Genomic DNA, 25608 nt, shown 5'->3' on the forward strand with positions numbered 1-25608 from the left:
TTGAAATGGTGCCACATTGCCTTTTATGTCTTTTTAATTAGTGTTAAATAACATTGCAAATTATTCCTCAGAAAATGATTCTTTGTCTCTCTGAGCATAACTTTGCGATTAAAGAATTCATCAACAAGTGCCAGTGTGACATTTTACAATTAACCGTGGGTAGGAGTCTGGAGGAAATATTCATATATTCTACTCCAGCAGCCAAAAATTCAGTCAAATGAAATCATGACTCCTCTGCTGAGCCAGGAATGGATTTTATTGAAGGAGAGGATTTTTATGCTAGTGCTGCTTTGAATGCAAAATTCAAACTCATCAGCTTGTTCATTCTGCTCAGTCAGCAGTCTGAGTGCCAACATGTATCTGATTATCAACCTCTATGCTATAGCAGTAGGAAGGAGACAGATCTCCCAGCTGACTTGTAAACGGGAAGGCTTATTGAGAGTCATCGTCACATTAATCTGATAAATGTTCACCTTTTAGTTTGAGTCCAAGCAAGGCGGAATGAGAAAAGTCAGCCTATCACACATTTGTGTAAGTCTCACAGAGCTCAAATGTGAGATCTTACCCCATGATTTGGTTTTTTCTGTGTCAAATATTTAGTGCAAAACTTATTTATGTTGCCTGTTTTAGTTTTGAAACTACTAACAGGTTATTCAGTGAATTAGGATAAATGTAACTAATTTGGGAGCATCGCTGACAATGATATTGGGAAATGTGTCAGAGTTGGACAATCAACCCATTTAATTATAGAATCTTAACAGTGCAAATGGATACCTTGTGGCCACTGTGCCTTTTTTAAGCCTCTATTCATTTGAGGTTGGATCTCGGATAAAAGCAAAATAATGTAGATGCTGACAAATTGGGAACAAAACAAAAATGCTGGAGAAACTCAGCAGAGTAATTTTGTCTCTTTCCACATATGCAGCTGACTTTCTCCAACATTTTATCTTTTTTTAGTCTGGTTAACTTCATTCCTCTGTTCTTCCTCCTTAGCGCTGCAATTAACATTCCTTAAGTATTAATCCAAATTCTTCTTGAAATTCCTATTGAATTTACTTTCACTATCTTTTCACTCAGTGAATTCCAAATCGTGACAAGTTGTTACATTCAAACTAAAAAAAACCTCATCTCACAATCTATCTCTTTTAATTTCCAAGCTTCAGCATTGAATTAAAATTCATAAATTTATCTGAAAATCCAAGCTCCACCTTTGGAGCATTCCATTCTTCTATCAGTAACATTTTAAAGAATGTTTTAAGAAGTGAATGAAGTGTTTTCTCACATTTCATTACTTGAGGTAAGGATTTGCTAGTCCAATGCTAAGGGCATGTGTGTCTTTCTAAAATATTCAGTAACCATCTCAATGAGATGAAATAACTGTATTGTAGTCAAATTTGCAGATAATTTAAGTAGACCAAGTGTTGTGGATTTTTTTTTGGTATAGTTTTATCCCTAAAGTGATAGGTGGGTTCAAGACTGACTGGTCAATGAGATAGCAGAATCAAGGACTGTTTTCCAGCTTGTATTTCTTCATAACCCTGTTTATTACATATTGAAACTAAATACACAATGCATGGTATTCAGACCAGGCTTTAATGTTAGGTTACATTGTTGAAACACTGTTCCATTTAATATATATTCAGGTTTCAGCTATGCTATCCATGTGTTTGTCTCATCTCCTTAACTCGGCCCACACTATGCTACTCATGCCCAGTTAAGGAGCAGCTCTGTGACATTGCTACAATGTTGCTTCAGTGTGCTAGAGCTCTCATTTAGCGAGTGATGTAAAAAAATCTGAAAAGGGATATTAATAGGTTAAGTGAATGAGCAAAATTGTGACAGAGTACAATGTGGGAAAGTATAAGATTGTTTATTTTGGCATGAAGAAAGGAAATGGGGGGAACACTACAGAATGCTGCAATGCAGAGAGATCTGTATATCCTGGTACACCAGTCACAAAAGATTATCATTGAGGCACAGCATGCAATTAGAAAGATAAGTGAAATGTTGGCCTTCAGAGCATGGACAATGGAGTATAGGGAAGTCTTGCTGCAGGAGTAAAATGTGTTGTTGAGTCTGCAAGTGGAGGGCAATGTACAGTTTGGTTTCCTTAAGGAAGATTATACTTGCTTTGGGAGCAGTTCCAAGAAGATTCATGTAGCTAATTCATGGACAAAAGAGTTATCTTATAAGGGAAGGTTGATCAAATAAGGCCTATACTCATTGATGTTTAGTAGGAGAGGCAGACAATTCAAACATATAGGATTCTGAAGGTGCTTGGCAGGGTAGATACTGAGAGGATGTTTCCTCCCTTGGGGTATCTAGAACTTGGGGTGGAGGTGAGGAGTGGCACAGTTGAAAGATAAAGTTTGTGGGTGGCACAGTGGTTAGCACTGCTGCCTCACAGCGCCTGAGACCCGGGTTCAATTCCCGACTCAGGCGACTGACTGTGTGGAATTTGCACGTTCTCCCCATGTCTGTGTGGGTTTCCTCCGGGTGCTCCGTTTTCCTCCCACAGTCCAAAGATGTGCGGGTCAGGTGAATTGGCTATGCTAAATTGCCCGTAGTGTTAGATAAGGGGTAAATGTAGGGGTATGGGTGGGTTGCGCTTCGGCGGGTCGGTGTGGACTTGTTGGGCCGAAGGGCCTGTTTCCATACTGTAAATAATCTAATCTAATCTAATTCTCCAATTGAAGATGGAGATGACAACCAGGTCCTCCCATCAAAGACAAAAACAGAAATTGCTGGAAAAGTTCAGCAGGTCTGGCAGCATCTGTGGAGAGAAAGCAGAGTTAACGTTCTGGGTATTCCTCGGAACAGCCATCAAAGGACTAATAGTGTTTAGAATTCTCTTCTACAAACAACAGTGTAGGCTGGATCATTGAATATAACCAAGGTTGAATTATACAGATTTATGATTGACACAGAAGTCAAGAGTTGTGAAGTTAAGGCTGTAATCAGATCATGGATGATCTTATTGAAGGGGAGGCACAGTTGGTGATGGTGGTGGTGGATGCAGGCGCAAGGGCTGTATGAATGTCTTGGATCAAGACAACCTGATCACATGTATTGTCATATGTTTTTGAGTAGGTTGTTAAAAACTCCAATAGAATTGCCATAGGAAATATTTTAAGTATGAAAAGCTTGCATTTACTATTATATTTCTCTGCAATATCGGTGTGAGGCACTCAGATAATTGAATTATCAGTTACTGATTCCTTTGGGCTTCAACAAAGTATTGACTCTCAAACCACTCAAGGTGATCCTGAAAATTTTCTTTCCAATCAATATCTGAAATTTCCATTATCCAAAAGTAGATTTTATAAACAATTTTACAATAAAAAATCTGCACGTTTCTCAGTCATGTGATCCCATTGGATTTGGTTTCTGTAGTCAAAAGAGAAAATGCTGGAAAATCTCAGCAGGTCTGGCAGCATCTGTAAGGAGAGAAAAGAGCTGACGTTTCGAGTCGTAACTGACCCTTTGTCAAAGCTGGGAGAAGAGTAGCAAATGGGGAAGAGGAGAGGGAAAAGGTGATAAGGGAGAGAGGAGCGAGAGAAAGAGAGACAATCAAGAAATGAGGTACAGAATAGTGAAAAAAATATATTTAAAAAAGGTAAATAAAATAAATGAAATAAAATTACGGAGGAGAATGAAAACAGAGGGATCGAGATGGGATAATCATCTGAAGTTGTTGAATTCAGTGTTGAGACCGGCAGGCTGTAAAGTGCCTAGTTGGAAAATGAGATGCTGTTCCTCCAGTTTACGTTGAGCTTCACTGGAACATTGCAGCAGGTCAAGGACAGACATGTGGGCATGGGAGCAGGGTTGTGTGTTGAAGCCACGGGCAAGTACGTAGCAAAAGGCATCAGCTTTTCGGTAAACCTTAGGCTTGAATGTGTTGGTTCAAATCATCAACACATGGACCGTAGTTTGGCAAAGTTAATGTGATTCAACCTAATGTTACTGCTATTCATTGTACAGTCTGCAACCAGAGAGCCATAAATGTTTTAACATTATTTCTGTTTTTGACAAGAAAGACATTCTATTAATATACACCTTTCATAGGCTCAGGGTATTCCAAAATGTTTCACCCCCATTTAATTAGGTATGGTTATGTTGGCGGACACTGCAGACAATGTGGAGAAAGTGAGGACTGCAGATTCTGGAGAGCAGAGTCAAGAGTGTGGAGCTGGAAAAGCACAGCAGGTCAGGCAGAATCCAAGGAGCAGGAGATCAACGTTTTGGGCAAGAGACCTTAGGGCACAACACTGCATACAATGTGCACATCTAATTGATAACAAGAGGTCAATGACAAATTAAGCCTATTTTGCTAATATTGTTCAAGGGCTAAATGTTGACTAGGTCACCCTGAGAATGACTCTGCTTTTCCTCAATTAGCAGAATAGACATTTTTAATGTCCAAATGAACACAGGCTTTGATTTACTGTGAAATATGGCACCTGCAACAGTGCAGCACTGCCTATTCAGGGTCCTTGGTGTGTGACACTGTGCTACATCATTGTGACTAGCACATAGACAACTGCATGTACTTAAAGCTTAGCCGTTTGCTTGAAGTCAAAGCGGATTAACTCCTGGTCAAATCCAGGGAGATTCCCTTCAGTCAGGGATTCCCAGCTCAGTAAGTCAGTGGCATCCTCCGATAACAGTTCAAGAACTTGGTCATGGTCAGAGGCTCTGTACCTCTGCAGTCCCAATAGTGGGTCCCATCAACCCTGTGGGTGCAGAGCAACCAGTGTGGGGAGTTGCAGGAACACAGTCGGGACCTGTACAGACATCACTCTGTAACAGGGGTCCGGTCACTCCTTATTCAGATTTGTCTGGCAAAGTCACTCGTGGGGGAGGGCCACATTCAGTGGTGGCAGTCCATCCACTAAAAGTCAAATCAAGGGGAGGTTATTAAGGTCTACTGGTGCAGGAGAGTAGCTAGGAAATTAATTGTGGGGATTGGAGGCAGAATGCTGAATGCAGAGAATTGCTCCAGTATAGGGGCAACTCAATATGTTCCCGGGGGGGGGGTGGAGATATATAGAGGATCAAAGAAAAGTGGGTAATGCAGGAGGAGGGTCATTGACTGAAGCCAGTACCCTGGCTTCAATGGCTGGGGGGCAATGGTGTGTTCACTTGACATCCTTGGGGCTGGAGGGATGCTAAAGTGGGAAGATTGAGGTTTAGGTCGATGGGTTGGATGGGGACCTTAGCTGATTCCAACCCCAGTGGGGTTGACAGGGAGGGAATGTCTACATTTGGATGTTGACCATTTGTAAGAGGCTGAGCTGGAGAATCACTGCTTGAGGAGCGTCTGCTGATTCCTTCCATTGTGCTGTAAATAACAAGGGTGTCTTGGAAATGGGGAACTGAGTTAAAGAAACAAAACTGGCTAATGGTGCGTAAAAACCTCACGGAGTGAAACCCTTCATAAAACTCACTGAAAAGTGCACATGTTTTGATTTTAATGTTTTGTTTACAGGCCCTGTCTCTTCCAATAAAGTTGCCTTCTTTATTTAAATGTTGTTTTGAATCATCTGTGTTGTGCTTCATTACCATCCTCACAACATGTATTATACACGTGCCATCATGTGATATGTCTGTAGTGTGGTGTCGTCCCTTATCCAAATCCTTAAAGTGGCACTCTGCAACACTGATGCTCAATCCATGTCAGAGTTATTCATCATGACTCCACCATTGTGAGGAAAGGAGGTAGCACTCGAGGCAATTTTCAATCTTTAAAAACAGAATTCCATGCCAGGGTTCTGAGAAGTAAAGACTTGTATAATGTACAAAGCTCGGGTTTTTCATTTTTGCAAGCAATAAGCCTACAGTCTTCATCCCTTTGAAAACAAGGCCCAATTATTGACACAAGTTGATTTCCATTTTGGAGTTTCAGGAGTACTCACTGTAAGTGAGGTACAGAAGCAATTAAGGATTAAAGGATGTTTACTATTCTAGGAGAAAGTGAGGACTCCCTCAACTCAGCACCGCCCTCCTAACCTGCAATCTTCTTCCTGACCTCTCCGCCGCCACCCCACTCCGGCCTATCACCCTCACCTTGACCTCCTTCCATCTATCACATCTCCATCGCCCCTCCCCCAAGTCCCTCCTCCCTACCTTTTATCTTAGCTTGCTTGGCACACTCTCCTCATTCCTGATGAAGGGTTTATGCCCGAAACATCGAATTTCCTATTCCTTGGATGCTGCCTAACCTGCTGTGCTTTAACCAGCAACACATTTTCAGCTCGAAAGTGAGGACTGCAGATGCTGGAGATCAGAGCTGAAAATATGTTGCTGGAAAAGCGCAGCAGGTCAGGCAGCATCCAAAGAGCAGGAGAATCGACGTTTCGGGCTCATGCCCAAAACGTCGATTCTCCTGCTCTTTGGATGCTGCCTGATCTGCTGCGCTTTTCCAGCAACACATTTTCAGCTGTTTACTATTCTACCCAAATTCAGTGAAATTGCTATTCTTGTCTCTGCTTGTTTGGATGAAAAGTACCTTAGGGAAGAAGGCTCATGTAACTGTACAATATTTACGCTATATTCTGTGATTTATTTTGCAAGTTATTTCAGCCAGATATACGCAGTATAGTATTTCAACTTGTGTATTAGTTACCACACCTTGAATCCTACTTGGAGTGTCGGTCTCCTTATTTAAGGAAGGATATAAATTGGAGACAAAATCAGAAATTGCTGGAAAGGTTCAGCAGATCTGACAGCATCTCTGGAGAGAAAGCAGAGTTAATGTTTTGGTTGCAGTGACCCTTCTTCAGAATTGATTGTAGCTAGGAAGCTGCTAGATTAGATTCCCTGCAGTGTGGGAACAGGCTCTTCGACCCAACAAATCCACACCGACCCTCCGAAGAGTCACCCACCCAGTCCCATTTCCCTCTGACTAATGCACCTAACACTATGGGCAATTTAGCATGGCCAATGCACCTGACCTGCTCCAGGAAACCGGAGCACCTGGAGGAAGCACACACAAACATGGGGTACAAACTTCACACACACACCTGAGGCTGGAATCGAACCTGGGACCCTTGTGCTGTGAGGCAGCAGTGCTAACCAATGAGCCAGCCTGCCATCCCACGGGTTGGGGAAGAAGTGCTAGAGAAGAAGTGGGCAGAGGGGAAAAAGAGTAATCAATAGGTCGAGATGGAGCCCAGAGAGAGAAAAACACAGTTGGGCAGACAAAGGAATTGGTAAAGGTCAGCCTGAATAGCTGGGGATCATTAGTTGCTGACAATGGGTTGTTTGTTGTAGCAGGCCATATGATGGTAAGGCCGGACACGAAGGGGTTGGGGTAAGGACATGGGCAATTGTGGTCAGGCCCTAAAGTTATTGAACTTGATATTGAATCCAGAAGGTTGGAACGTTTCCAAGCGGAACATGGAGTGCTGTTCTTCCAGCTTGTGTTGAGTTTCGCTGGAGCACTGCAGCAAGCCTGAGGCAGAGATGTTGGCCAGGGAACACAATGGTGTGCTGAAGTAGCACGTAACTGGAAGCTCAGGGTCATTTTTGTGGACAGAATGTAGGTGTTCTACAAAGTGGTCACCCAGTCAGATGGATGGATTCTTCTTCAACTGAGGAATCGAGGTTTATTGTGCATTGATGGAAATGTGGAATTCAAAACCCATGCTGCTCAGCCATGTTTGTATTGAGTGGCAAAGCATGGTCAAAGGGCCAGATGGTCTACATCTGCTCCTATTTAGCATGTGTGCATGTTTTTTTCTGGGCAGGAAATGTCCAAAGTAACTTAACTCTGACTTTAACATTGCTTCCTCTGGGAAACCATGCTTCATTTAAAGTCAGAGCGTGCCAAAGAAGTTCAGCTGCGGCATCTGTGGAGAAAGAAACTGAATTAATGTTTTAAGTCCAAAAAGGTTGTTCATGGGAACTTGGTGGAACCTGAAGAAGGTTGCTGTAATTCTCTGGCACTTTGTGTTTTTCTTTCAGCTCTCCAGCATCTGCAGTACTTTGCCATTGCATCAGTTAAGGTTGTCTGCCTTAAAGTTGGGACTTTTAGGAACCCAATCACAATTTTAAGTGAGGATTTAGCGTATGTCACAAGATTTGAAAGAAATGGAAAATGGAAAACAAGCTGCATGATCTAAAGGATTTCTGTAACTTTTTTTAGCGTTTTTTGAATGTAATTTTGCTTTGAGATTGTGAAGTATATTTTGAGTAACTCTGTCTTTTAAAATTAACTAAGGTTCCATATTCACTCAAAGATGACTTGTGTTTTTCAGTGTAGGAGCATCACTATCCTACTGTAGTGGTGCCAGTACAAAATGCTTAATTATATATTTCAGTTTTCTTGCCCAGATAAAAATTGTGGTTCTTCAAGGAGGCTGCAGAACTGTTCTGCCAGAGGATAATTTAAGTGATGGATAGATATTGCCAGCTTATTTCATATTACTCATTCGCATTAGCTATGTTGAAACAGGAGAAAAGTGCTTTCTCTTCCAAGAAACCTGAATTACTTATGTGATGGATGGTAAAATATTGTAGTGGCAAAGAGTGCAGAGCTCTCAATCATCAGCAAATATAGGATTAAACCTCCATTTGCAGTTACTCCTTTATGTTTTTAATCTTCCCCAAGAGATTTATTTTCCTCTCCCAAGCCCTGTGCTGTTCCAATTTCATCAAGGTCATTATTACGGAGAGCAACTTTCTGAAATCTTCTTACGGGCCAGTTAAACTTTTTTGTGATTAAATGCCTCCTACTCCGTTTTTAATAAAAAATGGCAATTCCTACTCTCAAAGTTTTACTACGGGGTTTGAAATGCCATTTCACTAAAGGTTTTTTAGAACAGGGAGTGATTTCAATGATTAAACTTTTACGGATTGGAAGCCCCTTTAGCTTCAACTGTCATTTTCAAAATTAATTCTCGGTGCATTCTGTATCGTGCACAGCGGAGTAAGCATGTGTTGGATGTGGGTGTTTACTGGAAAGTCAGCATTTAATAACACCATATTTTTACTCAAGAAGTTAAGAAGCATTGCTGACAAAGGAGAAAGTGCAATTCTGGAAGTCGATCAGCATTTTCAAGGAACCTGTTAAGAATCGGTTAGTTAGCAGTGGGTCTGGAGTCACGTGTACGGCAAATCAGGTGAAGATGGCTAATTTCCTGTCTTAAACGACATTAGTGAACTAGATGAATTTTTCAGTCTGGTGGTCTTGGTGCTATTGCTGATGCCACTTTGCTTTTGTTTCAGATTTATGGAGTTTATTGAATATAAAATCACCACATTTTTGAGCCTTCAACTCCAGATAATCCATCTTTTAGATTGCTATTCCAATGAGATGATATGTTCATTTATACAGTGTTTGCCATGTTCTGGACCTCGCTACAGCTCTGATCAACTAAACAATTTCCGTTCCATTGCAATTGTACACATTTCCAAGTACAAAATTGTTTTCTGTTCTGCAGAATTTCAGCCACCTGGGGTAATTCCCACTCAGTCCATTGTATAGAACTAATAGCATTCCATAGCCCTTTGCAAACTCCCAATATGCAGAATTACAGCGAGCCAAAATTTTTGTATTTGCTCCCAATGTACAAAATTCTTAATCTTCCATCCGTAGGTTTATGCGTGAAATTCTATCCAAAGTGTAACATTTCCTGTTGAGCCAGAATATTCTCTGCTGCCTATTCTGGAGTACTGGGGTCAGAGCAGATTCAGATCATTAATTATAGCCCTAACACACACTGAGTGCTGTATCTGGGGACAGAGCATATGGTACAGTCAGTTCTGCTGTAATGTGGTAGTTCTGTACTCGTGCAATCTCATGTTATAAGAAAATGGTGTAATAGTACCACCATTTAAACTAATGAGGCCAGAATCACATTATAACCAACACACACTTTAGAAGCATTGTTCCCAATTTGTCAATTGCGTTGTAGCGAATTCACATTAATGAAAAGCATGTGCTAGCAGAACAACCTGTACTGGAGAGCTGACTAGAGAGGAAGATCTGCTGGTTCTCTCTCAGTCAGATATGTAGTCCCCAGATAATGAAATATATAGAAGTGCCAATAGGAACATGTCATTACAGCATTTCCAAGGTTTGCCAACTCATAATCTTGGCCTGGAAATCCTGGTGGACCCCTTGTTAACCAGTTAGTATCATGTGGAAAATCCTTCCCTTCAGATGCACCTTCTTCCGTGCTGTGGATAATGAATAGACAGATGCTAATGCCATCTCCCACCATTAGAAGCTGTTAGCTGTCAGTCAGAGGCCTGCCTGAATTTATTAACATTATGTCAGACTCCTGCCCAACAGAGGTTTTTGGTAAAACCTCCTATTTGGATGAGGAATTGCCCAGATTCTTGATTCAAATTTGTAATCAAAAGCCAGATCTTCACTGGGATCCATTGACATTGATTTAGGAAGAGAAAACATTATCTTGATCTATTTCTGATATTTGGTGGGAGTGCTGTTCTTCCATCTTCCGATGGTTGAAGACATTAAATAGCACACTGGCATTCCATCACTCCAGACATTGTTTAGTTTTCTTTTCTGTAGTGAAGTCAGTTTACTGATTTATTGTTTCATTCAGCTGATGATTAGTCTACCATGAAACATGGGGCTACACTTAATTGGACATGTTATGTTCTCAGAGTGCAGAGCCTGTTGTCAGTTATCTGTCATTGAAGATTTATGACACTCACAAGCTGCCGAAATGTGGTAAGCACCTTCAGGATATGAACAGAAGCATTATATTCAAGCCTGGTCTGCCATTTCATCAGACCCCGTCTAATCCTCACTCTCAACTCCACTTTCCCAATTGATCCTAATCTCTCAATTCCTTTAGAGTCCAAAACTCTATTGGTCTCAACTGGAACATACTCCATAATGGTCTGTGGTAGAAAATTCCAAATATTCACAAACCTCTCAGTGGAGAAATTTCTCATTTCAGACCAAAATGGACAATGCCGTGCTCCATCTCGTGCTAGATTTTCAACTAGGGAAAATTCAGGAATGGATTTTAACTCTGGAGATGTGCTGTTGGATGGGAATGTATCAGGAGGGGAAGAATGGTGTCTTCCTTTTGCTGTGGGAATTTACTTATGGTGGGAATCCCGACGGTGTGGCTGTCTCCCAGACAGCCAATTTTGCCAATCCAGTGCCCGATGAACAGCCAGCTCCTACCCCCAGCATTTCACGAGGCAAAGTGGTTGCCTTCAGATTGAGAGACCACCATTGCACCATGTGACAATGCAGCACTCACTCCACTCCCCAACGAAACACCAGGCCTGGCTTGAACATTGAAGCACTTCCTCCTCCTCCCTGAATCCATAGCAGTGGCCACCTCAACGGGTGGCACTACGAAGCAGTTGGCCCTCCGATCGATGGAATTTCTTACTTCTCTGGAAAATCCATTTCTGAGGCTCGGTATCCATTCTAACAAGCTTTCTCTCGACCATACATGCTTCAATAAGATCACCATTCTAAGCTCCAGGGAAGATCTAAGCTCTAAACTCTTCTAAGCTCTCGAGATTCTAGGCCCAATTTACTTAGCCACTCACCCCAGGGCATCCCTAACACCCCTGGAATGGACATAGTGAATATACATCGCAACCCAACTAAGACAGGTATATTTTTCCTTATATACAGATTCCAGAATTGTGCACAGTATTCCTGGTGAGGGGTCCTTGAAGTCTACTGCAATTGAAACAAGACTTTCCTAATCCCATATTCCCTTGAAGTCAAAGAAGTTGAATACTGCAGATGCTGTAAATCTGAAATAGAAACAGGAAATGCTGTAGATTGACCTATAATATTGTGAGGGAAGAATTCCAGGATTTTGACCCATCATCAGTGAAGGAACAATGATATATTTCCAAGTCAGGATAGGGAGTAGTTTGGAGGGGAACTCGAAGGTGGTAGAGTTCCCATGTATCTGCTGCCCCTGTCCTTCAAATGGAAGTGGTCGTGGGTTTGGAAGATGCTGTCTGAGGACCTTTAGTGAATTTCTGCAGCATGTATTGTAGATAATACACACTACTGCTACTGAGTGGTGGAGAGAGTGGTTGCTTGCGAATATGGTGCCAATCAAGTGGGCTGCTTTGCACTGGATGGTGTCAAACTTCTTGAGTGTTGTTGGGGCTGCACTCATTCAGGCAAGTGGGGAGATTCCATCACACTCCTGACTTGTGCCTTATAGATGGTGGACAGGCTTTCAGGAGTCAAGAGGTGAGTTACCCGCTGCAGTATTCCTAGCCTCTGACCTGCTCTCATAGCCATTGTATTTATGTCGTGAATCCAGTTGAGTTTCTGGTCAATGGTAACCCCCAGGATGTTGATAGTGAGAGACTCAGTGATGGTAACACCACTGAATGCCAATGTCCAGATCTTGTTGCATTTGAACATGGACTGCTTCAGTATCTGAGGAGTCGCGAATGGTGTTGAACATTGTGCAATCATCAGCAAATATCCCCATTCTTGACCTTATGATGGAGGGAAGGTCATTGATGAAGCAGCTGAAGATGATTGGGCCTATAGGACACTACCCTGAAAGACTCTTCAGAGACGTCCTGGAGCTGAGATGACTAACCTCCAACAACCATGACTATCTTCCTGTTTGTCAGGTATGACTCTTACCACCGGAGAGTTTTCCCCTGCTACCCACTAATTCCAGTTTTGCTAGGGCTCTGTAATGCCACATTCGGTCCAATGCAGCCTTGATGTCAAGGGCTGTCACTTTCACCTCTGGAATTCAGCTCTTTTGTCCATGTTTGAACCAAGGCTGTAATGAGGTCAGGAGCTGAATGGCCCTGACGGAACCCAAATTGTGCTCAGGTTATTGCTGAGCAGGTACTGCTTGATAGTACCGAGGATGACACACTTCCATCAGAGTAGACTGTTGGGCTGGGTTGGATTTGTCCTGCTTTTTATGTACAGGACATACTTGGGCAATTTTCCACATTGTCAGGTATATGCCAGTATTTTTAACTATGCTGGAACAGCGTGGCCAGGGGAGCGGCAAGTTCTGGAGCACAAGTCTTCAGTACTCTTGCCGGAATGTTGTTCAAGTCTGTCACCTTGGCAGTATCCAGTGTCTCTGACTTTTTTGATATCACATGGGGTGAATCAAATTGGCTGAAGACTGGTATTGCTGGGGACCACTAGAGGATCATTCACTCGGCATTTCTGGCTGAAGATAGCTGCTAAAGCTTCAGCCTTATCTTTTGCACTGATGTGCTGGACTCTTTCATCATTGAGGATGGGAATATTTGTGGAGTCTCCTCCTCCAGTGAGTTTTTAGATCAGATTCCCTATAGTATGGAAACAGGCCCTTCGGTTCAACAATTCCACACTGACCTACTCAGACCCATTCCCCCACCCTATATTTAAGCCCTGACTAATGCACCCAACACTAAGGGCAATTTAGCATAGCCAATCCACCTTATCTGCACATCTTTGGCTTGTGGGAGGAAACCGATGCAGACATGGGGAGAATGTGCAAACTCCACACCGACAGTCACCTGAAGCTGGAATCGAACCCGGGTGTTGTTTAGCCATCCTGCACCATTCATGACTGGACGTAGGAGGACTGCAGAGCTTAGATCTAATCCATTGGTTGTGGGATCACTTAGCTCTGTCTATCACTTGCTGCTTATGCTGTTTGGCACACAAGCAGTCCTGTTTCTGGCATCATCAGGTTGACATGCAGGGCCAACGGGGCTGTTTTTGCCGTGGGCTTTTCCGGTGCTCAGGTTGATGCCAGGTGATCCACCTGGTTTCATTTCTTTGAGAGTTTGTAGCGATTGGTACAACTGAATGGTTTGAGCTGCTCCTGGCGTGTCCTCCTGAACTCTCCATTAAACCAAGATTGACCCCCTGGGTTAATGGTAATGATTGAGTGGGGGATATGCCAGGCCATGAAGTACAATTCTGCTGCTGTTGATGACCCACAGTGCCTCATGGATGCCGAGTCTGATAAGCTGCTGTCTGAAGTCTGTCCCATTTAGCATGGTGATGATGCCACACAACACGATGGAGGTTATTCTCAATGTGAAGGCGGGACTTCATCTCCACAAGACTGTATGGTGGTCACTCTTGCAAATACTTTCATGGACAGATGCATCTGCAATTGGCAGATTGCTAAGGATTACATCAAGTATGTTTTTCCCTCTTGTTGATTTCCTCACCACCTGCCACAGACGCAGTCTAGCAACTATGTCCATTAGAACCCAACCAGCTTGATCTGTTGTGCTGCTGCTGAACCAATCTTGATGGTGGACATTGAAATCCCCCACCCAGGGTGCAATTTGTGACCTTGCCATCCTCAGTGCTTCCTCTAAATGTTGTTCAAAGTGGAGGAGTACCGATTCTTCGGCTGTGGGAGGATGGTACATGGTTTCTCTGCCCAGGTTTGAACTGAAGCCAAGAGAGTTTGTGGCGTCTGGCGTCAATGTTGAGGACTCCCAGAGCAACTCCCTCTCGACTGTGTACCAGTGCTGCCACCTCTGCCGGGTGTGTCCTGCCAATGGGACAGGACATACCCAGAGATGGTGATGGTGGTGTCTGGGGCATTGTCAGTAAGGTATGATTCTGTGATTCTGACTAAATCAGGCTTTTGCTTGATTATTCTATGGGACACCTCTCCCGATTTTAGCACTAGCCCCCTGATGTTAGTAAGGAGGACCCTGCAGGGCCAACGTGGCTGTTTTTGCCGTGGGCTTTTCCGGTGCTCAGGTTGATGCCAGGTGATCCACCTGGTTTCATTTCTTTGAGACTTTGTAGCGATTGGTACAACTGAATGGTTTGATAGGCCATTTCAGAGGGCAGTTGAGAATCAACTATATTGCTGTGGGGCTGGAGTCACACACGTAGGCCAGACCCAGGTAAGGATGGCAGATTTCCTTACCTGAAGGACATTAGTGAACCAGATGAGTTTTTCTGACAATCAGCAATGATTTCATGATCATCATTACATTCTTAATTCCAGATTTTTTAAAAATTAAATTCAAATTTTACTATCTGCCGTGGCTGGAGTACAAACCTGGGGCCTCAGAACATGAGCTGGGTTTCTGTATTAATAGTCTAGTGATAATACCACTAGGCCATCACCTACTCCTACCAACATGTCATAACTTCACAACATTTTCAGAAGTGATGGATGTGAGTTGTAAACTCATTTAGGCAGAAGTGAGGACTGCAGATGCTGGAAATTGGAGTCTGGATTTTAGAGTGGTGCTGGAAAAGCACAGCAGGTCAGGCAGCATCTGAGGAGCAGGAAAATCGATGTTTCGGGCAAAAACCCATCATCAGGAATGTTCAGCACATGGTTGAAGAGCTTCAGGGCAGAGGAGATAACTTGGGGGTTGCAGTGAGAGAGAGAGAGACTCACTGCGATTCTTGTACAGAGAGGAGGAGGAGAGCTTCTTCAAGATAGGGATCCTTGCAAGAGGATTCGCAGTAAGGTTAAAATCAACTAGGCAAAAGTGAGGACTGCACATGCTGGAAATCAGAGTCTAGATTAGAGCGGTGCTGGAAAAGCACAGCAGGTCAGGCAGTGTCCGATGAGCAGGAAAATCAATGTTTTGGGCAAAAGCCCTTCATCAGGAATCATTGGATGCTGTCTGACCTGCTGTGCTTTTCCAGCACTTCTCTAATTTAGACTCTATTGTAAACTCATTTGCCCGGGTCAGTGTTCTTTTAAGGCTTTTTGAGGGGTTTTTTTTTGCCACAAGGCGTAGCAGTTTCCCTCAGTGCATCTCATCAAATACACCCAGAGTGCACTGCCAGAAAGGTGCCATGATGATCCTGAGAATTCGGCAGCAATCAGCTGCTCGTGTCTATGGATGAGGTGTGCATGTGGCTGTCACTTTGGATCATGCTCTGGGCTGCAGGTTGGTTGTAGGCAGCATGAGGCTGTTTAGAGCAAATAGCAAACTGAACCTGCCAATGAGGCACTCTGGTTTCCATATCGAGTCTTCTCAGCATCTAACTCATTTGGCAAGTTTAATAAGGTAGAAGCTTCAGATTTAGTAAGACGAGTTGTGACATCAACAAGGTGTTTAACAAATTCAGGATTTAAGCCAAAACTGGGAGTGCTGCCCCACGGTCTAATTAAACAACAGCCTGATCGTGTGTGTACAGTATCATCCCATGAATATGATTATGTTCCGGATATCTTTTCTCAACCATTACCATCTTTTCACAACCTTTTCACTTTCACCTTGAAACTGACAGCAAACTCCGATACATTACAAACTTTCTTTTTGTTATTGTAGATTGTAAATAGCTGATCACCCAGCACTGATATTTATGAAAACTGATTATGAGCAGTCTACATTCAAAGCAAAAAAGTCTGTTTATTCCCACTTTCTGTTTTGTGTCCTTTTTACAATGCTCTATCCATTCTGTTTTAACTGCCTTCTGCATGAACACTCTATATTGTCCTACAACTTTTGTTATGCCACCGTCCACTTTTCCAAGTAGTCTTTGAAAATGCAAAGAAGCTGCTGGTTCCCCTTAGAGCATCTTGCTAGTTATATCCTCCAAAATCTTTAATGTATTAATAAAACATGATTGTTCTTTCAGAAAACCATGTTGACGCTGCCTGATAATTTATGATTTCCTAAGTTGTTTATAACCACATCCTTAATAATAAATTCCAACATTTTCTCAAAGACTGATGACAGCCTTACTGGCCTGTAGTGACCTGTTTCCTCTCTAGCACTCTTACTTCAGTAGTGGAGATGCATTTAGTAACTTCTAATCCATTGGGAAGGTTCTGGAATTTAGAGAATTTTGGAAAAGACATGTTGAAAATGTTCATGTGTCTTTGCACATCTTGCATGTCTTAATCATAGAATCCCTACAGTGTGGAAACAGGCCCTTCAGCCCAGCAAGTCCACACTGACCCTTCAAAGAGTAACCCACCCAGACCCATTCCCCTATATTTACCTCTGACTAATGCAGGAGAAAGTGAGGACTGAAGATGCTGGAGACCAGAGTTGAAAAATGTGGTGCTGGAAAAACACAGCAGGTCAGGCAGCATCCGAGGAGCAGGAGAATTGATGTTTCAGGCATAAGTCCTTCTTCAGGAATGAAGCTGGTGTGTCAAGCGTGCTGGGTTAAAAAATAGGGGGGAGGGAATTTGGGGGAGGGGTGCTGTGAATACGATAGGTGGAAGGAGGTGAGGGTGAGGGTGATAGGCCGGAAAGGGGGGTGGGGGCGGAGAGGTTGGGAAGAAGATTGCAGGTCAAGAGGGCGGTGATGAATCCGGGGGTTGGGACTGAGATAAGGTGGGGGGGAAGGGAAATGAGGAAGCTGGAGAAATCTACATTCATCCCGTGTGGTTGGAGGGTTCCTAGGCGGAAGATAAGGCTCTCTTCCTCCAGGCGTCGTGTGGTCAGGGTCTGGCGATGGAGGAGGCCAAGGACCTGCATGTCCTTGGCGGAGTGGGAGGGGGAGTTAAAGTGTTCAGCCACGGGGCAGTTGGGTTGGTTGGTGCAGGTGTCCCAGAGGTGTTCCCTGAAATGTTCCGCAAGTAGGCGGCCTGTATCCCCAATGTAGAGGTATCAGCACCGCCCTCTTGACCTGCAATCTTCTTCCCGACCTCTCCGTCCCCACCCCCTCTCCGACCTATCACCCTCACCCTCACCTCCTTCCACCTATCGTATTCCCAGCGCCCCTCCCCCCCTACTTTTTATCTCAGCCCGCTTGGCACACCAGCCTCATTCCTGAAGAAGAGCTTATGCCCAAAACGTCAATTCTCCTGCTCCTTGGATGCTGCCTGGTCTGCTGTGTTTTTCCAGCACCACATTTTTCAACTCTGACTAATGCAGCCAACCTACACATCCCTGAACACTATGGGCAATTTAGCATGGCTAATTCACCTAACCTGCATATCTTTGGACTGTGGGAGGAAACTGGAACACCCGGAGAAAATGCATGCATACACAGGGAGAACGTGCAAACTCCACACAGTCGCCCAAGGTCCCTGGCGCTGTGAGGCAGCAGTGCTAACCACTGAGCCACCATGCTACCCGTATCGACAAGTTAGTGTACCTCCTAAGTATAGATAAGATGTCTACTTGCTAACTTGTAATCTAATTTGAGAACATTTTTCAGTTACTCTTTGTGGAGAAGTGGCCTAATCATGCCCTCGCATCCATTAAACATAGGAGCAGAATAGGCCATTCAGCCCATCAAATCTGCTCCACCATTCAATGAAATTATGGCTGATCTGATAATCTTTAACTCCACTTTCCTACCTTTCCCCATAATCCTTGACTCCCATACACATTTGAGAATGCCCACTTTCTACCCTGAATGTATTTATCACCCAGGCAAAAGTGAAGACTGCAGATGCTTGAAACCAGACTTTAGATCAGAGTGGTGCTGGAAAAGCACGGCAGGCCAGGCACCATCCGAGGAGCAGGTTAATCGGCATTTCGGCCAAAAGCCCTTCAGCAGGAGTTCCTGATTTTCATGCTCCTCGGATGCTGCCTGACCTGCTGTGCTTTTCCAGCACCACTCTGATCTAAACTGAGTGTATTTACCACTCAGCTTTAACAGGCCCCTATAATAAAGAATTCAACAGATTCACAACCCGCTCAGTGAAGAAGTTCCTCTCCATCTTGGTCTTAAGTGGGTGACCCCTCATTCTGAGATTTAATGTTCTGCTGTTGGAAGTTCTTTCAGTTCAGCATCTGCATGGCTCCATTCTCTGATCAAACTCTTCACAATTGAGGTCAACTTCACTGTGCTTAAGAAAAACGCAAGTACTTTAGGATGTCCCAAGGTAGTGAAAGGTGCTATATGAATGCAGCTCCTTTTCTTTCTGTAAAAATAGCTTTGGTTGTGAATTGTGATGTCCTATTACTGTGAAAAACCCACTGGAAATGAAGCACAGATTGTACCTGACCCCCTCGCCTGCTTTGTGGCCTTAATTTTGGCCCAAAATACTGGATGTGGCCCAAATTGTTGGATTGGTGAATTGGATAATTAACGGAGACATCTCTTGTGCTGCCTTTCAGGTACGTCCGACTGGGTTGGGGACAACTTTGTGAAAAACACGGGAGTGAGCCTGGTCATTGAACACAAACAGAACAGGAGGAGACTGAGCAAGGCCACAGTTCTCGAGGAGTTAAAGGCTGTGTTCGAGAGAGACTGGAACTCCAAATATGCCCAAAATTTGGAAATAAATATCTTTCCGGAATGCTTGGAACTTCAAACCTATCAGCGCAAACCACCTTCATTTAATCTGGGGTGAATCAATACCATTGTTTTGAGATATGCGAGTGAAGGGAGAAAGAATGTGATCAGATGTACTGGAAGTTTTCACTTTGGGTTTGAATTAAAGGTAGCCATCTTACCATGTCCACTTCATCCAAAAAATAAGCCAAATGTTCAGTTGATATCAATCTTTCAATGGTTTTATACTCGCCAAGTATCCACTCCATCCTTGTCCTATGACTTTTTTATAACTCATTCATGGGTTGAAGGCGTTGTTGGCTAAGCAGCATTTATTGCCCATCCCTAATTATTGAGAGGGCAGGTAATAGTCAACCACGTCACCTCGGCTCTGGAGTCACCTGTAAGCCAGACCAGGTAAAGTTGGCAGTATCCCTTCTCTAAAAGGCAGTAGTGAACCAAATGGGTCTTTTTTCCTAACGATGGATTCATGGTCATCTTTAGACTTTTAATTTCCAGATTTCTATCGAATTCAAATTCCACCATCTGCTATGGCAGGATTTGAACCCTGGTCCCAAAACAGTATTTTGATCCATGGAATAACAGGGTCAGTGCCTCTAATCTGACACCTCCACTAGATAGCTGAAGATAAGGTAGCTCACTTGTTGTCACAGGGAAGTCACTGCCCTATCATAGAGCTAGAGAAGTAGCTACAAAGGTACCTATGTAATGGAGTAGCCCAAATTAAATGAGTTGAAATTTTACTGAGTGATGTTAGCAAAAGCTTGCCGGTATTAATCCAGGATTCCTTTCTCAATTGCTACAACTACTCAAAGTGGATTGACGTTTATATTACTAACTTTACACACCATGATTTCAACCTGAGCAAAGCCAAAGCATAGGCCTCTGCCTTCAATTTTGAAATGATTATTCGAGAATAGTTTTGTTGGATTTTCTCCACTGGCCGTGAGGGTGGATGGGCAACTCAATCCCCGTGTTGTGTTGGCTGCTCAATATCATAACACACCAATTACCACTGGTTATCATTTCAGTTATTATTTAAGTACATTCACCTCCAATAAACAAAAGCTGAATAAAGCCGCACTCCTATTTATTATCAGCATACAACATGGATTATCGATCCATTTACCAAGGCAGTACATTTAGAGCCCATAGCAATCTATAACACAGCTGTAAATTGCCATTAGATTGCTAATGAGCGTGTCAGTTCAGCCCAGTTGGCTGTGTTTTTGCCTCTAAGCTGCAGTGTACTGGGTTCAAGTCCCAATACAGTGTTTGAGAATAAAAATCGATGTTGACCCAATGCAGTACAAAGAGAGTGCTGCATTGTTGGAGGGGCCATTTTTTGGATGGGACTTTAAACCTGCTCAGTTGTAAAAAGATCCCATTGCACTGCTTTAAGAAAAAACAGGTCTATCCACAGTCACCTGGCCAATATTTACCCCTCAGTCAACATCACAGAAACACATTATCTGGTCATTATCTCATTTCTATCTGTGAGAGTTTACAGCGAGTACATTTGGCTACCACATTGCCTACATTGCAACACTGCCTACACTTTAAAAACTATTTTATTGGCTATAAAGCACATATAGACAACCCGATGGTTGTGAAAGCACTCCGTTAATTTGTGTTATTCTGTTTGTTATCAGTATGGCTAGTGTGAAATCTTGGAAGGCTTTGAATGTTTTGTTGTTGCACCTTGTTGGCACATTGTAGATGGGGCTTTTTCTATTGAGTCTAGTATCGGCCCTAACACAACATGTACATTTACACTGAGTGGCCCTCAGCAGCCTGATTGCTGCCTGTGCTTCAGGATCTCCACTGAAGGACCACCTGGCTGATTGGGGTCAACAGAGGTGGAGAGTGTGGTACTAGAAAAGCACAGCATCTGAGGAGCAGGTGAGTCAACGTTTTAGGTATAAGCCCTTCATCAGCTCTTCTGCTTCCCAGATGCTGCCTGACCAGATGTACTTTTCCAGCACCACATCCTTTGACTCTGATCTCCAGCATCTGCAGTCCTCACTTTCTCCTAGTCAACATCGCATGATGTTTCAATGAACACACTGGTTGGTAGCTGGTATTAATGCAGCAACCATATATCAAGAGAGAATGCCCATTTAGTCCAGTCAGATACTGCAATAGGATCAAAGTCAGGGTTTTTTAAAAATTCAATCACAGGATGTAGACATTGCTGGCTAGGCCAGCACTCATTACCCAGAGGACAATTATGAGTCAGTCACATCACTGTGGGTCTGGAGTCACATGTAGGCCAGGATAGCAGTCTCCTTCCCTAAAGGACATTTGTGAACCAGATGGGTTCTTTTTTTCCAAACATTGGTTTCATGCTCATCATTAGATTCTTAATTCCTGATTTTTATTGAATTCAAATTCCACCATCTGCCATGGCAAGATTTGAACCCAGGCCCCCAAAACATTAACTGGATTTTGATTTAACTAGTCTAGCAATAATAGCGTTAAACTATTATATCGCCTAATACCTCCATCTGATCTCCTTTGATGCAAGTTAATGATGGATTCCTAAGAAGCCCTAAAGCCAGTTGGTGAGTCTGTTACCAACAGCACAGACAGTGTGGTACCCTACAAAGAAAGCCAGGTTTCACCCTAGAATCATTTTCCAGACCCCAGTCAAACACTTTGAGCGAATTGACGGCAGCTTTCATGCTGTCAGAGGGATACTGTTGAATTCCGGGGGATAAAATTCTGCACCCTCCTTGGCAGGAATCCAAAGGTTGAATCAAGGGCTGTGGCTGAGGGAGGGAAAATGTGAGGGTGGCGTATAAAAATGTAATTACAACTTCATGTTACGTCGCATAAGTATTTGGACAGCAAAGGAGACGAATACCAGCCCTAGAATTGGACCAATTTGGCCACAGTAGCTGGTCAGCTTCATTGAGCACCTCACTATGGGATAGCAGGTGAGATTCTCCAGTCAGCCTGCAGTGTTACAACATGACTGGAAGTGGGGGTGGGTGGAGGGGGATGGCAGGAGAAGTGGGCCCTATGGGAGAGGTGAGAGAGGGAGACTGCAGTGGGTAGACTTACATGCCCTACTGTCCATGAAGTAACCTGGTTATTTATTTCTGTTTCTCAGTTGATGTTTTTGGTTAAATGTAGGTGAGTCTACATGTTGACGTTCTTTCACATTTACCCTTCATTACAGCCTACAGGTTCTCTCAAGCGGTTAGGCCTCTCTCTGGTTGACCCTTCACCTTCTATAACCCACCCACCACCCTCAAGTAGCCTGTCTCCATGTCGATTAAGGGGATGCCCAGTCAAACTTCCATTGAGCGAGTGCTTTCCTATTCCATCTCCTGCCCTTCCCCATGCCCCCGAGAGCAGAGTGGGATCTAGAGGCAGACCCAGCTTCAGGATCCCATTCCTGAAAATGAAAAGCCAGGCCTTTAGCACTGCAATTGACTGGTGATCTCTGAAAAAGAGCAACAAAGCATGCATTGGATAATCGTGGCATTCGGGAGTCTAGCCCTGCACTTGCTGGCTACCAGTTGGGCTGTTGAGAAGGATTATTTCGTACAATTTTAGTAGTGGCCATTTGCTAAGCCACATCTACAGGGGGGAATCTTTAGCAGAGCAGTCCTGTTTCCCAGAGAGTTCCTGGGAACCATTGAACCTGACACATCCGCAATGCAATAAAGGAGAATCTGACTTAATTCAGGTGACCTTAGGTCACATAACGTATATTCTTCCCACCATATTTGATATATTTTGTCCTTGATTGTCCCCTAGAAAATGTGTGTATAAGTTACCAATTTCTAATCCAGTGTGCAGGGCTCCCACCTTCTCCAATTGCCTCAGAAATGTTCTGAAATTGAAGATTAAGAGCAGAGATAGAAATAACCTTCAATGCAGAATTTTTAACACATTTCCTGGAAAGGTGATGAAAACACATTGAGTAGTAACTTGTAAAATCCGTAAATATTTGAAAAGGTACTGCTCCGCGCAGGAACATGGGTGGGACTAAAAGGAGACCTGTTTCAAAAAACTGGAGTTGGCACTACGGAGCCAATGGCCTTCATCTGTGCTACATTGTCACCCAATACTGGCCTGAGCTCAATGGCTGCTGAGTGAGCAGCCCTGAGCAATGCTGTTCCCTCCTGTATGGCCAGTCAAAGTGGAATCTGCACATTGGAGAGAACTTTGCGCCATTGTACTGCAGCCATGTTTAGCCAATAGAATGGAAGACAAACTCTTTGCGCAGTACTAGGCTCTCAGCTAAGTGCTCATGAGTGAATTCCACCCCATTTACTTTTAAATTACATTTAATAAACTTGTTTGGACAGTCCATGGCACACCTCCTGGGTAGGTGGGACATGAACCCAGACTTTTATAACCCAGCAGTAAGGACACTACCACCCTCCCATTGTCAAGTCTACATTGAAATAAAGCTGAGACCAATGAAGTTTCAGTTTTCTTATTGTACACCCCGGAGCTTACCCCAGTGAATACCTGTGCAGTTATAGTCGAGGTAGAATGAGGAGTGCCTGTGATTTCTTTGTAAATATGCTCTACCAACAAATTGGTTCCACATCAGAAGCCTGAAACAGAAACTCTTCCCTTGTGTCTTCCAATGTAAATTAACCTAAATTCACCAAAACAAAGGTTAGATTATCTGCTCACTACCAGATCGCTGTTTGTGGGGCCCTGCTACTTTTTATCATTTCCATTTTGTTTCTTCCTTCTCTCCATCACCCTTTATCCCTAATCCTTAAAACACTTGCAAATCAGACTACGTCTCAGCAGACTACAGTTCCCATTGTGTTGAAGTAGACGTTGGTATATGTATCACATGCATGCACTTTTTTTTTACAAGTACATCTCATTTAGGAACTGTAGAGAGAAGCAATTCCACTTATCCACGTGCTCCCTTGAAATGAGCTGCAGGAACCACATTAATAGTGGTTCATCTGAAGCATAATGCTGTCATTGTTGTAATAAAACAATGGGTTCAGGTGACAAATGTAGCAATATTAAAATATGTTGAGGATATGGTTTCAGGTAATTCCTTTTGTTTTCAGCCTTGCATTTTGTTTCAATATTTATTCATGGGATGAAGGTGTCACTGGCTAGGCCAGCATTTATTACCTCACTGATTAAAGACATTGCCTGACCTGTTGCTGCCTTAATAAGCTTCATGATCATGTATTTGCCGTATGATATCAGATATAGGAACAGAATTAGGCCTATTGAATTTGTTCTGGCTTTCAATCATGGCTGATGTTTCTCACCCCATTCTCTCTTGCATTCTTCCTGTAATCTTTGATCTCCTTACAAATCAAGAATTCGGAACTTACACTGAAAATATAATGCAAATTTACAGGAACAAACAGTGATGTGTCTGAAGTGACAGATTTCATAGAATAGAACATTACAAGGAAAAGAGGCTATTGAGTCCATCACATCCATGGTGTTTTCTTTCAAAGAGCAATCAGTTTCCTTTGCCCTTTTCCGATAACTGTACCACTCTTTATCCCCCATCTTAAGTGTTTCACTTGGCAGTAGAACAGGATCAGAGTATTGTGAAAAATACCCGTGCCAGAATTATTCACATCCTTTCTCTTTCAAACACTGATGTTTTTCAGGCACTTGATTTTCAATTTCAGAATCTTCAAGTTTGAAGCTTCCACATGAACAGCTTTTAGTCAAAATGGTAAAAATAAGAAAGGAGACTGAATACAGTGTTTGCATCATATTTCCATTGTTGGATTAAAGAAAAGGATGAACGACGAAGATACGCAGTATGCATTAGGGTGAAGAATGTTGTCTCCTCCCAGTACATTCATGAAAACGATACTGCCGGTTTAATGTCGATATACTTTAATGTTACTCTAATGGATCCATTAGAGATGCTCAGACAGCTGGTGAGAGTTGGGTCTCAGTTAATCAGTCAGTCTGTACTTCAAAGAGTTGGTGAGTTTTGAGGTCAAGTTACTGACACTGACGTTTGTAACAGATGAGCTCAGTGCTCTGCTGAAATTCCACTCTGATTTCTTTAAGTGTATCGATTACCCTGTTTGCTGTAAATGTGTACACAAATATATTCAGTAATGTATTTGTAAAAGCAGTACAATGCATTCATTTAAATCATTACCATGGGTAGTTATCCCTCAGTGAAGTTTGACCACATTCATCTTGACTACATCTGTCTAGTCAGTGGAATTTAATTTATTGTTGGGTGCTGGCTTTGCATTAGATTTCTTAGGTACAATACTATCTGGCCCAGCTGGTCTTTACAGGTGTTTATGTTCAGGCATCCTCTTACCCTGACAATATATTCTTCTTTTTCTTTCACAGTTACAACATTTAAGAAGCATCTGGATGGATATATGAATAGGAAGGGTCTAGAGGGATATGGGTCAAGTGCTGGCAAATGGGAC

General features: G+C 43.0%; 1 protein-coding gene across 1 annotated transcript in view; it reads left to right on the forward strand.

The window, feature by feature from the left end:
* The window catches only part of pld5 (phospholipase D family member 5), a 90028-nt gene extending 70640 nt beyond the window's left edge, over positions 1–19388 (forward strand). The window contains exon 10 of the mRNA XM_060830823.1: positions 19015–19388. Coding sequence (XP_060686806.1) covers positions 19015–19250 — 236 coding nt within the window. The 3' untranslated portion in view covers positions 19251–19388. The remainder of the gene's footprint in view (positions 1–19014) is intronic.
* The last annotated feature ends 6220 nt before the right edge of the window (positions 19389–25608 follow it).

The sequence above is a fragment of the Hemiscyllium ocellatum genome, chromosome 10, assembly GCF_020745735.1.
Source record: "Hemiscyllium ocellatum isolate sHemOce1 chromosome 10, sHemOce1.pat.X.cur, whole genome shotgun sequence".
Taxonomy (NCBI): Eukaryota; Metazoa; Chordata; class Chondrichthyes; order Orectolobiformes; family Hemiscylliidae; genus Hemiscyllium; species Hemiscyllium ocellatum.